Below are 12256 nucleotides of genomic sequence, written 5' to 3'. Positions count from 1 at the left end.
AAAAGAAAGTGTGAGAGATTAGGATGTGGTTTTGTGGATTTATACAGTATGGTAAATGCAGGGTGTAATTTGGAGAGGTCATTGTTTTTCTCTTGGAAGGTGTGTAAGACAGTTATGGGATATTTAGATTTGCTTAAAAAATTTATGCTCATCTTTTAGTAATTTGACCTGCTGTAACCTTTAATGAAATTTGGTGTGCAACACTATTTTTAATTACTTCATATTCTTGTATTGAGTCTTGTGTAAGTCTTTAATTTTAATGTGCATTCATTCCTTAAATAATGTGTTTATTTCGAGCAAAATTGCTTAGGAATCCCTGAAGTACAGCTGCCAGTGATATTGCAGTAATAATTATTTTGCACAGGACAGAATGATAGTCTCATACTTGGTTCTCATTTCACAATTTTTATGCTCCTTTGTATTCTAGGCACTAAACTCGCTGGGCATTTGGAAAATCGTATTTGCAGCTGTTCCTGCGCCTATGTCAAAGATGTCAGTGGAGTGACAGCTTGAAGATGGGAGATCAGGATGCAGGTGAACCCTTTTTGGGGATAGTGGCTGGTGGTGCCACAGACTACGAAGGGGCTCTGCCCTCAGACACAGTGTCGCTCAGCGATTCTGATTCCGATGATTTGGGGTTAGCAGATGAAGCGGAAGTTGATACAATATCTCCTGAGGAGCCATCTGTAGATGATGGGGATTACAGGTCAGGGGAGACCCTCGACTCTTCAAACAGCAGTCGCAGATCTCCTGTCCAGCCATTCCATCTGAGGGGCATGAGTTCTACGTTCTCTCTCCGTAGCCAGAGCATTTTTGATTGCCTGGAAGAGGCGGCCAAGTTGTCTGTGCCCTCGATGCCTGAAGATAATGTTGTTGATGGGAGGTTTAAGCGTCCGTTGCCTCCAACCACAGTTTCAGGTAACATGGTTCCAGAAAGCCTGGGAAAGCAAGCCAAGCCAGCGCAGGCTCCCAAAACCTCTCCTGCAGTGCCTGACTATGTGGCACACCCAGAGCGCTGGACCAAATACAGCCTAGATGGAGTTTCAGAGTCTAGTGACAAGACGAACAGGGCAGTGGCCATGGAATTTCTAGAGGGTTTGAAGAAAAGAGGGCAGGAACAAAGCTCGGCTACCCAAGATAGCTACACCCCGTACTTCAACCAGGACCCTTCTAGCTGTGGAGCGGGGAGGATTGTCTTCACCAGACCAGCAAAAAGGGGTGCTGATGGACTGGAAAAGAAAACATCAGCAGGGGAGGATGATAAGAAACACATGAAAATAGATCTGAAGGGAAAATCTCTTAAGAAGACTGATGACTTGAGGGAGGAAGATAAGATAGAGCTGGGGCACCTAGATAGTGGAAGTGGAAAGGCAACAGAGGAGGAGGAGTGCATGATGGTGGGGGACCTGAATACAGAAGGTATTAGTGCAAGGTTTAGTGGCACAGGTGAAGAGCCGTCAGTGGAAACTGTTGGATTCCATTGCAGTAAGAAGAAGAATAGGAAGAATTTCCGACCTAAAGTAGATGATGAAGGGGAGGAGGAAGAGTCCTGAAGGATGGAGCACATTGGAGACATCCAAGGACTTGTATTGTCTTTGGATATGTTTGGTTTTTTCTCTAACTTTTTTTTTCTGATCTGGAAACCATGTGATAGCTTTTTGTCTAACGGTTTGCAATGTAGCCACCAAGAACATTTTAGATTGTGAGAAATTAAGCTACCTAAAATACACTCCAGACTTTTTGTTCATGAGAAGTCTGTGGACACAGGATAGTTGTACCCTAGCAGGAGAGAATAAGGTGTGCTGTGTTTGCTTGAGCAGCTCCCTGGGGCTTGCTCTGGAGCTGAAGTAGCCAAAGAAAAAGATATGTTAGCTAAAAGGCTGCAAGGCTTCCTACTGACTGCCAAATTTAGGGCTGTTCCCAAATCCTGTAGAATCCTGGAAGAAAGATGATGAGCTCATTATGTAGAGATTTTTAAACAATGAAAATAAAACGTCGTCTTCCACTAGATGTAATTTCTCCTGGCCCTGTCCTAGGGAGGAAAACCTTTTTTTTTTTTAATACATCCTTCTCTCATTGCCATTGAGAGTGAAAGCACAACGGTGCCCAGTCATGAGTTTGGAGGGCCCAGGTGGGAACTGGCAAAACCAATATTTTTTTAAGGTTGGCTTAATATTTACCTTATTTAGTGTTACATGATAAAGATTTTAAAAACCACAGTGTTTCCTGTGGAGAGGTACAACTCTGGATACAGCCTGGTGAAGACACGCTTGGGATGGCTTCAGCAAAGGCTCAGCACGTTGGGTGTAGGTCAGAATTCACAACAGCTTCAGTTGCTAAGTTGGGCAGCAGCTTTTCATCTTACTGGTATGATGTGATGTGATGATTCCTGGCCTGCATATTTGTATGTCCTTTCCAGGTGGCATTGCTTCCCCATTGATTCTGTGTGTGAATTTGGTGGGAATGAGGTATTTATACTAGAACTGGATACTTCTTTTATTCTTTGGGATTCAATAAAGTTTCAGTTGTAGCTTGATTTCTTCATCTCTCTGAACCATGCTAATTCATGCAGCTATAGGAGTTCTAACAAATACTCAGTTTATTTGAGAATTGTCTTGAAAATCTTCTAGAATGTTACTCTAAGCTTACCGTCTTGTCACTTCTCCCTCATCTTACATTTTAGATTCTAAAATTCACATTTTTAACATTTTCAACCATTTTACAATATATAGAGAATCACCTCACAGGATGAATCACCTCATACAATGAATCGCATTGTAATGAATGTAAAATATAGTAGTTTTTCACACAGAATGTTAATAAATTTTATAAATAAGGTTGAAAGATTAAATTCTTTGAAAGGTTATATGATTTGAAACTCAAATTAGTTCAGGTCAGTTTGGACTGACATTTTTTTGCCAGTATTCTAAATTAACCAACCCCAATGTTAGTATTTATAACCGTGTAGTGAAAGACTACTTCTTTAGAATTTGTGATCTTTCTTGCTAGACTGTGCTTGCTCAAATTGTGAAGGATGTTTCAGAAGGTTACTTCCTCTATGGGGGTGTCAGCATCTTACCAATAATTGACTGGTAGGCCTAAATCATTTGGGTCTTTGTGTTTGAACAGATGCATCATTTGGCAGCAGAAGCAGAAAACAATGTAAAATTAATAATATTGCTCCGTCTTTTGAAATTCACCTGTTAATTTTAAAAGCAGAATGTATTTTCTCATGAGTATACGGTTTGATGCACATTAATTAATGGGTCATTGCTAAATACATCAGTTGTTCCAGTGCGTGTGAGTGGGACATAACAACAATTCCAAATGGATAGATTTTGGATTCCAGTGGATAATTAATGTGCTGACCGCACCCATTTCAGAATGGAATCTGCTGCCAAGAGCAGGGCATGCTGGTTGTAAGATATGCATTATTTCCTACCAAAAAATGTAGCTCAGTACAAACTTACTGGTTTTACAACTTCTGCTTGCCCAGGGTGGAGAACAGGTAGGACAGTACCAAAATTCCATCACTGTTAATGGGGTCACTGGGGTCTGGGACACAGCTGAATAAACTGGACAAATGCCTATTTGATGAAGACATCATAATAAGATTAATATCTATTAATAAAAGACTCATGTCAGAAAGGTAGTTTTATTAGATCTGAGATGATTTTTTTTTCTGCCTCTGGTAACAGAAAGCTTTTGCGCAACCTACATTTGTGTTGCATAGAAGCAGTGGTATATGCATGAGGAAATTCAGTTCAGTTGAAGCTTATCAGTGTAAGAAAGATGACAACCCAATACTTCCCCCTTCTGATGCTGTTTATATTATTCCAAAGAAATTTCCCTTTAAAGTACAGTAGTAATATTCATTTTATTGGTGTATCTTTTCATACAAAATTCTAATAAAGCCAGCTAGCTTTTGTATGCTAAGAATGCACATGCCAGTTTAAGTAATGAAAAAAAAATGACAAACAGTCTGAATTCCTAGTTTGTAGGAAGATTCTTGCTACACATTCTTGCTTTAAAGTCTCGAAGTGATTTTTTTTTTTTCCCCCCTGACCTTTGAGAGAGAAAAGTAAAATGAAATCAGAAAACCGCTTAGGAGTAGATGCAGTGTTCACGTGGTGTGATACGTAAAGGCAAAGTCTCCGTTAGCAGCAGCAAGCTGACGGCAGCTATGATCTGGCATTGAAACAACAAAGCAAGCAGCAGAGGCTGGGGTCTGCGGGAGGGTCACCTGCTTTGTGTTTGGAAAGTGACCACAAGCCACTACACACTTGAGGACCGTGCAATGAGATTCCAGTTTCTGGGGATGAGCGAGGAGGCCTCAGTAAGGAATACCAACAAAGGAATACCTCATGGAAGCCAGCGTGGGAGGAGAAGACGGTGAGTGCAATTGTTTGAGGGTTGTAAGAACTCCAGGACCTGTAGGGATTGTAATAGTTCAGTATCCCAGGCTCTTTCCTGTGGAAACTATTTCTTGGTTTCCTTTCTAAGCAAATCAGAAATCCGAGCTTGCTTTCTTGGCAAAGGAAGTGGCTTGTTTTTTAGTGTGTAAGTGAAGTCACCCTTCCAAAGGGAGACTCCCTTGAACAGAGAAATGTGGAAATTGGCAGTGATGATGATGGATTGAGGGTGTGGTATTTGGAGAACAGAAGGCAGGTCGTATTTAGAAAATAAGGTAGTAGAGTCATCCCGGAGGAGAAAGTTTTTAGTGCGATTTGTGGAATGGAGTTTTGGAGAAAGGACCAAGCAATACAGGAGCAGGAGGGAAGAATGCCCGAGAAATTGAAGGAGGAAGACCAAGAAATCCTCAGTAGTGTCAGACATTGACAGTGTTTGGCATAAAGGCTTTGAGAGCTGGGCCTTAGGCCTTCGAGAGATTAGGATTTTACTTCTACAGTAGTTCAGTAGGACAAAAGGTTTAATCTGAAGAAATGAGAAAAAAATTTAATTATCAATGTATGTGATGTCAGGCTCGGACTGATCTGCACGCTCTTCTCTTTGACTTCTTTCTGGCAAAGGCACTTCTGTGTTGGCATTCATCACACCTAATAGGATTGTAAAAGCCATGTGCTTGTTTAAAAACCTTAGGACAAGGGGCACAAGTAATAGGTAGATACTGAAATAGATCATTAAGAAGAATATCCAAAATCTTTATTGTGTTGGATATCCTGCGGTGGCTGAGAAATAGTCTGTTTCTGTCTCTAATGTTTTAAACTCCGAACAGCGGAGCCCTGGGACGCGGGGCAAGATTCTGAACTGACAGAAACAGTTGCAGCTCTGAAGGCAAATGAGCTGTGTTGATTAAAACAACATAGGAGGCTTGCTCAGTTTTTATTTTTAATGATTACTGGTATCCATGTTAAATGTTTTGGTAATACTTTGGTAGTACTATCTCATTGACTCAAGAAACCCCCAAGACAACACTCTCAAGAAACCCTGTGGCAAATAGATACTTATTTACATGCTTAAAGTTGGGTGAGATCATTGTAACTCACACTAAGCGACAGTCCTTTCCCCAAAGCTTCTAAATATATTTTGCAAAATGTAATTTTTTCATTCTGAAGTATGAATATTCTGTTCCTTGTTTATATTCCCATTACCTCTAGGTACCTCCTTATGTGGTTCTTTTCCAATCTTTTTTTTTCCTTGCATTTTTTAAACTAAATTGTTCAGCTGTATTAATTAGCTTTTCCATGATTATTTTCAATACTTACGTGTATAGTTTGGAGCTGGTTGGTTGCACAAGAGGTTGGTTTTGGTTAAAACCTCTGCCATTGAGGAGATAACAGCTGTACAGTAGCAAATCTACAAAATAGGTAGTGATTTCTACATCAGCTAATTTTTGTACTACTTTATCCATTCTGAAATTTGCAAGAAAGAATCTAGGCAGCAGACTGGAGCAGCATCAGAGATACCACTTTTTCTTTTTTCTTTTTTTTTTTTAAAGAAATAGTTGAACTGTCTTGGAGGAAGATTTGTCTTAAATACCTTCCCTTTTTTTGAGTATATTGCATTATCTCAAGCTGGCACAAACTTCTTAGAGCATTTCTTGTGTGTTCCTGTTGGACCTGTATTTGGTGTCAGCATTGTTCATTGAATAGCGTGACTTTTCAGGAAGCCATAAAATAAGGATAAGAAAGGGGAGAGAAACTGCAATGGGAGTATTAAGATAAGGAACTTTCAGGGAGGCCAAAATTACACTGGAGAGTTCTAGGGACAAAGAAAATAGTAACAGTTGTGCTATGTAGCACATGGTAGTGCTGAGCATTTTCAGACTGTTTAAAAAAAGTTTGTTTATATTTCAAGGGTTTGTCATCAAAAGCTCAAGATAGGGTTTCCTTCTATTATTTGTGTTACACATTTGTATGTTAGGCATTTACCAGATACGAACATCTCAAAGGGATCTAAGAAAATTAGAAAAAAATGATGTCCAAGAAGATTAGTCTAGGTCAGATTAGACAGAACACAGGTATTTTCAAAGTTGACAGTTTTAAAGAAAGAAAAGGTCAGGAGAAGTAAGAGAATGGAGGGGAGGGAAGATGAAGTGTTTGCTTCCAGAAGCATCCTTAATGGAGGAAATAAACACTTCTCAAGTAGACTAGCAAAGAGGGCAAGAAATGTTGTATTCCCCTTTCTACAGGAGGTCAGAAACTTTTGTATATGTATATCACCAGAGAGAAAACAATAAGGAAAGTGAAACCATAATACAGATCCGTTTCTCCTTCTCTTTATCCCTAAATAGGGTCTGGCAAACCACCATTACATGAGAAACATGGTGAAATCCTAAAGCTGATCTAAATGCCTATAGAACTATAGGCACTTACCTGGGCTTCCATAACTTTAAACCGCTTTTCTTGTTCTTTCAATCCACTAAAATATTTAGACAAATTATCCATCCTGTGGAAACAAAGCAGACACACTGAGCAAAAAGGAAAGGCCTCAGAAGAAATCCTAAATCACAAAAACCATGTCACTTACTAGAGCCATGGCCCCTCGCTGGCAAGTTCTGTGCTGCTGAGACAACCCAGAGCCCCCTAAAGTTTTGTCCTTTTGAGGTGTTCCTGCAAGTACTTATTGAACAGAGCAGCATTTCTGGAATACTCTCATGCACCTGTTGCCCAGGGACTTATAAACTCACACAGATTACAGCAGCTTCTGTAAGTGAGGGCCACTTAGCCCCACTAAGTCTGTCTCTCCAGCCACTTACGTCCCACCTGTACCAAATGTAAACTGATCCTGGTGTTCCATCAACATGGGGGAGATAAGCCACTTAAAATTTATACGAGGTTTCATTTTTGCAAACTGGCTTGACATTCAAATCCCTTTTTCCATGCAGTCCAAAGGGACTGTGTAGAGAACCTCCGTTTAGTGCCTCCAAATCGTTATATTGTCCACATGCTTTCTGCATCCTTCACCTCTTCTCCCATCACCTGATTTCCCATAGGCTCCTCAAATCCCTCTCCGCTTTGTCCTAACTACTGTTTCAAAGTTTTCCTCTAACATGTTACATTACATTCAGGGCTATGTGAAAATGCTGCTGGTGGATGGGTCTAATGCATTTTGGGATTGGTTCAATGCAAAGTTCAAAGAGTCACTTTCTGAGGGTTTCATAAGATTTCAAATACACACTGCTTCCTCCTAAGAGCAAAGATAAAGCTACGGTTTAGCAGTGCTCATCTGAACCTTTTCCATTCTCTTTCTGGCTCTGCTATACCTGAAATACTGTGAAGCCAGACCGATTCTTACTTTTTCCCTCCAAGCAGTAACTTCATCTACAATGTACCATCTTTAAAGCTTTCTAGCTTCAAAGCTAGAAAGAATATAATTGTGCCCTTTGGAAGCAATTACACACATATTTATTGCTTGATCTCAACAATTGAGCTCTCATTCCTAGGGTTTGTCAGTGATCTGCTTATGAGAATAAAGTTTAAACCAACATAATAATTCTAAATTATTACGAATTGAGAGTCTACATAGATTAGAGGGAGAAGAGTATTTTCCAAGAACATACTCAAGTACACTGTTCTGGTCTCCAGCTATTCTATGAGTTAGATTGAGGTTTGTTTTGAAAGACAGCACAGAAAGAAAACAGACAGCACAAGAACATTTCCATGGAACTTTCTTATTATAACTTTCACACCCATTGTCCTCTATTTGAAGTCAGTTTTATCGTAAGAAGAAACAGCTGAAACAGGTGTTAAAAGCTTCTTTAACGAATGCTTTGCTATCTGTATTTCAGTATTGCCTTAGATGTTTCTGTTTCCCCTGCATATAACTACTTTGTGTCTCACTTAAAGGAGTAAACCTCTGAATAATAATTTAGGACTTCTTCTTTAGAATACTAAACCAATTTAAGGGATATTCCTAGTGGGGAGATATTTTAGAGAAGTATTTAAATGGAGACTCAGTTAATTAAATACAATTTTAGAGCCAATATAATTAATTTCTTGTGGAAAACTGCAGTCTCATGCCGTAGAGCTGTAAATAGTTGTTCTTCTGCACCTGTGGGCTGGGGGTAATTCAAGATATCTTAAACATCCATTCAAAAGTCTAAGCCATTCAAAAGTCTATGTTGTATTCCTACAGGGGATGGAGGTATGTGCACTGCAGTATAGCAAAGGAACTATTCTTCCACCATTTCTTCATGGATATGATTTTCATTGAGCTTGACTGCAGATTTGGCTGGAGTTTAACTGTGTGTAACTGTACATACTTCAAGAGTGCCAAAAACTCTTCTAACATTGTAGTGATGCTGGCTTCTCAGATTTTTTCATGGACTGCGTATTTCCTAACTGCATTCTAGTTGGACTCTTCATACAAGTTTTACAAGCACCTGAACGTTTATCTCATTCAAAGCTGAAGACTTGCTAGGTACACTTATTGCGGGTCACAAGAACATACTTATTAGATGTGGCCTTCAGCCTTTCTTCATTGCTTTCTTTCCTTTGTTGTTCAAGGTTTACAAGATAATTTTCTTTTTGCACCAGCTCCCATGTTAGGATTTTTTGATCTAGGCCAACTGGAAGATCTCTTTCTGTGGACAAAAAAATTAAGAATTGTATTTTACTCCCTTTTCTCTTATACTAGTTATGGAACATTGCTATGCTAAAGAAAAATGAACTCTTGTCATTGCAGGCCCTTTGCCATTGCAGGAGTGTCATGTTATGAAAATGCAGTGTAAAATAAGTATTTTCTAAATTTTTTTCTTGTGATGGAAGGCAGTTGACCTTCTTACAGTTGGATATGACTCCTGAGTTTTCTAAAGAACAGCATGGACCAATTTCTGTGGTTCCATTTAGACTCATTTACAACCTTACTGGACTTCTAACATATTTTAGCCCCGAAGTATTTAATGAGCACAGCTTTATGTTCAGATGCACTTTATCATCTAAGCTTCTTTATTAGAACAATTATAAATAGGAATGACAAACTGCAAATAAATCTCTTCACCTTGAAGTATAAAGCCTGTTGTTGTTGTTGCTGTCAAGTGTCCCAGCCAACAACAGACCTCAATTTCACAGACATATTTTGAATGTACATACTAGTTTTGTATTTTCCTAAAGACTGGTAAAAGGACACACTTACTGCATGCTCCAAACGCTACTGAATCTATAACCTGAGCAGTCACGTACTTGTTTTCTTAGGGGGAAAAAAGAATTTTTTTTGTTTTTTTTAAAGAATCTTCAGCAGTCTGCTTTCATAGCCAGGAGTGTGTCTGAAAGGGAGCTTAGTCAAAGAGCTCTGAATTCGTTCAGTCTGACAACAGTTCTGCTCCAAAGCCTATTATCATCCTGCGCGTGAGGAGTAAATGGGCTTATTATCAGACCCTATTAAACTAGATGGGCCAAGTTTGCCATCACTATAGAAAACCCCCAAATGCCTTCTGTAATTAGGTGAACTTCACCTGCCTTTTTAATTATAACTTTTAAGGGACCACCATTTTTCTCTAAGCATGCTTGTTTTCTCTCCATGTCTCTGTATTGGGAAATTCCACCGATCCTAGTACATTTTTAGACTTGGTGTATGTTTTTAGGGTTGTCCGTACTTAATAATTACTAAAATTCAGGAGCAAATTAAATAACTATTCATTAAACCTATCCGTTGTTATCTCTTCAGAAATCAAATCCCTTTAACCAATTTTATGTCGACATCTTTGTTGTAATAAATATGGTGCATAAAGAAATGCATTGTGGGAAACTGTTTATAGTAGAGGATACATTATAAGCCTTAATTTTTCATTTGTACTCTCCTGGCACTCTCTGTTAAACATAAATTGTGACTGTTGGCTTAAGGAAATCTTAACTGCTCTTCTGTTTTGCCTATGCAGCATGTCCTAGGAGAGTGTAAGGGTTTCCAGTTGCTCGATGTTTGTTAACAACTCACCTAGATGTTCTTTTTTATGTTCCATTTTGTTGAAGATTCTTCCAAGAACCAGAGTTATGTGGTTAATAATGATAAATGGTGGTGCTAAGGCAGGACGGCCATGATATTCAACAATCAGGTTGTAGCGCTGAATTTTCCAGAAGATGTCTGCATTGCCCTGAACAACTTGAAAAGTGTAACTGTAATTTGGGGGGAAAAAAGTATATAACTGTTTTTACCACAACAAGCTAAAGCTTATTATTACAAAATTTAGTCCTACATTTACTTTAAAAAAGGAACAGAAAGCTCAGCAAGTAATTTAATCTAAAGTTTGTGCAAATCCTTAGATATTAAAATAATTGCAGTTGCGGTCTTCAAATGTTAAAAAATACATTAGGGTTTTTTTAAAAAGAAAGGTAATTCCACTTCGCTCAGGCAAGATCAGCAAACATGCCACGTCAGTTCTTCAACCAAATGAATCATTATTAGCCGTGTTGACATCAAGCATTTCCCCTATGTGCAGATTATCTACTGTTAAGTCTGCCAAGTTTACAGCTGCTTTGCACCTGCAGACTTGTGCTGCAGCACAGCCAGGGATCCAGACCCTTCTATGCATGTTTAATTGAATTTTTAGCAGTAAAGAGGCTTCTTTTCTTCTTGTCTTTAATGTGGCTAGACTAAGTATGATGAGAACTTAAGAACCGTATGATCACTGACATCTGCCTATCAATCCCCAAATAATATTAATTAGGAAAATTACTAGCGTATTCCAAAATGAATAGCCAACAGCAATGTAGTAAATGTGGGCCTTCAGTTAACCCTTTGCAGCCTCTGTCTTGATACTTACTGAAATTGCTCCTACCTGAACATAGCAATCAGAAGATTCATAAGGAGAACATTTGTGACTAGTAGGAAGATGACCAACAGAAGTATGACGAGCCAGTTGGCATAGCTATTAGGACATGATGGCGAGTTCTCCTGCAGAATCTGCAGTGGATTAAATGTACAGTTCCTGGAATACATTCGTGATGCTGCAAAGGAAGATAGAGAAATAAAAGAATAGTGTTGACAAATCCTACTGCCATGTCTATTTCTTAAAGTGGAGACAAAAGCTTTGCCTTTTGGTGAGCAAAATCTCTGACGTTCAACAAAGAATGTCAAGAATTACAAATAGTTCCTGAGGTTTGAAATAATGCATTTCATAGCTATTTCAATGCAAATAAAAACTGAATTAATATCTCTAAACATGCCTTTTTTCAAGAACTAGTGACATGGATGGATGCGTATATTTAGTACCTTTACTGTTAAGATACAAATCAAGGACAATAATGATACCGATTACTAAAATGAGATTTTATCTTGGCTGCATATAAACAGCAGCATAATTTTGTTCTGAATAGTTTACAATCATTAAAAGTTTAAACCCAATATTGTGGTAGTATTTTTGTACTGCCCTTGTTGACTACTAGCAGGACTGTAAATAAGAGACTCTCTTACTAAAAGGACAGTTCTTTGACTGCTTGAGCTACTGAGCTAATTCTTGCAGTTGGAAGATCATTTATGTGAACTAATATCCAGTGTCTTTAATTTTGTAAAAATGTAATCATGTCGTGTACATGAAGAGACATTGCTTTAATGTGCAAGAAGTTTGCAACCCTAGGACTATGCAGACCTCCAAACTTGGCTGCTCATTCAGTGGCAAGACGGCTGTCACAGCTGGCTTTTTAGTAATGTTCAGCAAAGGGGAGTTGTATTGACAAGGCTGTAACTGGCTTTTTAGTAAGATTCAGCAAAGGGGGGTTGTATTGTATCCTTTTTAGACTAGTTTTGAGTTCCCAAAGTCAAACCACCTTTGAGTATTTAGCAGTTGTGTTCCCCCACA

The 12256-nt window shown here is 38.8% G+C and overlaps 2 protein-coding genes across 2 annotated transcripts in view; one reads left to right on the top strand and one right to left on the bottom strand.

Annotated features, from left to right (window-relative positions):
* Positions 1–515: 515 nt before the first annotated feature.
* On the top strand, positions 516–1607 carry TSSC4 (tumor suppressing subtransferable candidate 4). Its single transcript, XM_009586045.1, has one exon. The coding sequence runs from the start codon at positions 516–518 to the stop codon at positions 1551–1553; it is 1038 nt and encodes a 345-aa protein (XP_009584340.1). The 3' UTR covers positions 1554–1607.
* A 3349-nt stretch (positions 1608–4956) lies between these two features.
* The window catches only part of TRPM5 (transient receptor potential cation channel, subfamily M, member 5), a 39199-nt gene continuing 31899 nt past the window's right edge, over positions 4957–12256 (bottom strand). The window contains exons 19-24 of the mRNA XM_009586044.1: positions 11237–11405; positions 10396–10574; positions 8914–9046; positions 6837–6909; positions 5727–5817; positions 4957–5057 (exon numbers count right to left, since the gene is read on the bottom strand). Of these exons, the coding sequence (XP_009584339.1) occupies positions 4957–5057; positions 5727–5817; positions 6837–6909; positions 8914–9046; positions 10396–10574; positions 11237–11405 (746 nt within the window). The remainder of the gene's footprint in view (positions 5058–5726; positions 5818–6836; positions 6910–8913; positions 9047–10395; positions 10575–11236; positions 11406–12256) is intronic.

This window comes from Fulmarus glacialis, unplaced genomic scaffold (genome assembly GCF_000690835.1).
Source record: "Fulmarus glacialis isolate BGI_N327 unplaced genomic scaffold, ASM69083v1 scaffold22129, whole genome shotgun sequence".
Classification (NCBI taxonomy): Eukaryota; Metazoa; Chordata; class Aves; order Procellariiformes; family Procellariidae; genus Fulmarus; species Fulmarus glacialis.
The sequence above is the reverse complement of the archived record's forward strand: the minus strand, read 5'-3'. Positions and strand labels throughout refer to the sequence as shown.

Excerpts from the sequence above, each read along its gene's own strand:
- TSSC4 (XM_009586045.1), top strand. The coding sequence starts at position 516 with ATGGGAGATCAGGATGCAGGTGAACCCTTTTTGGGGATAGTGGCTGGT.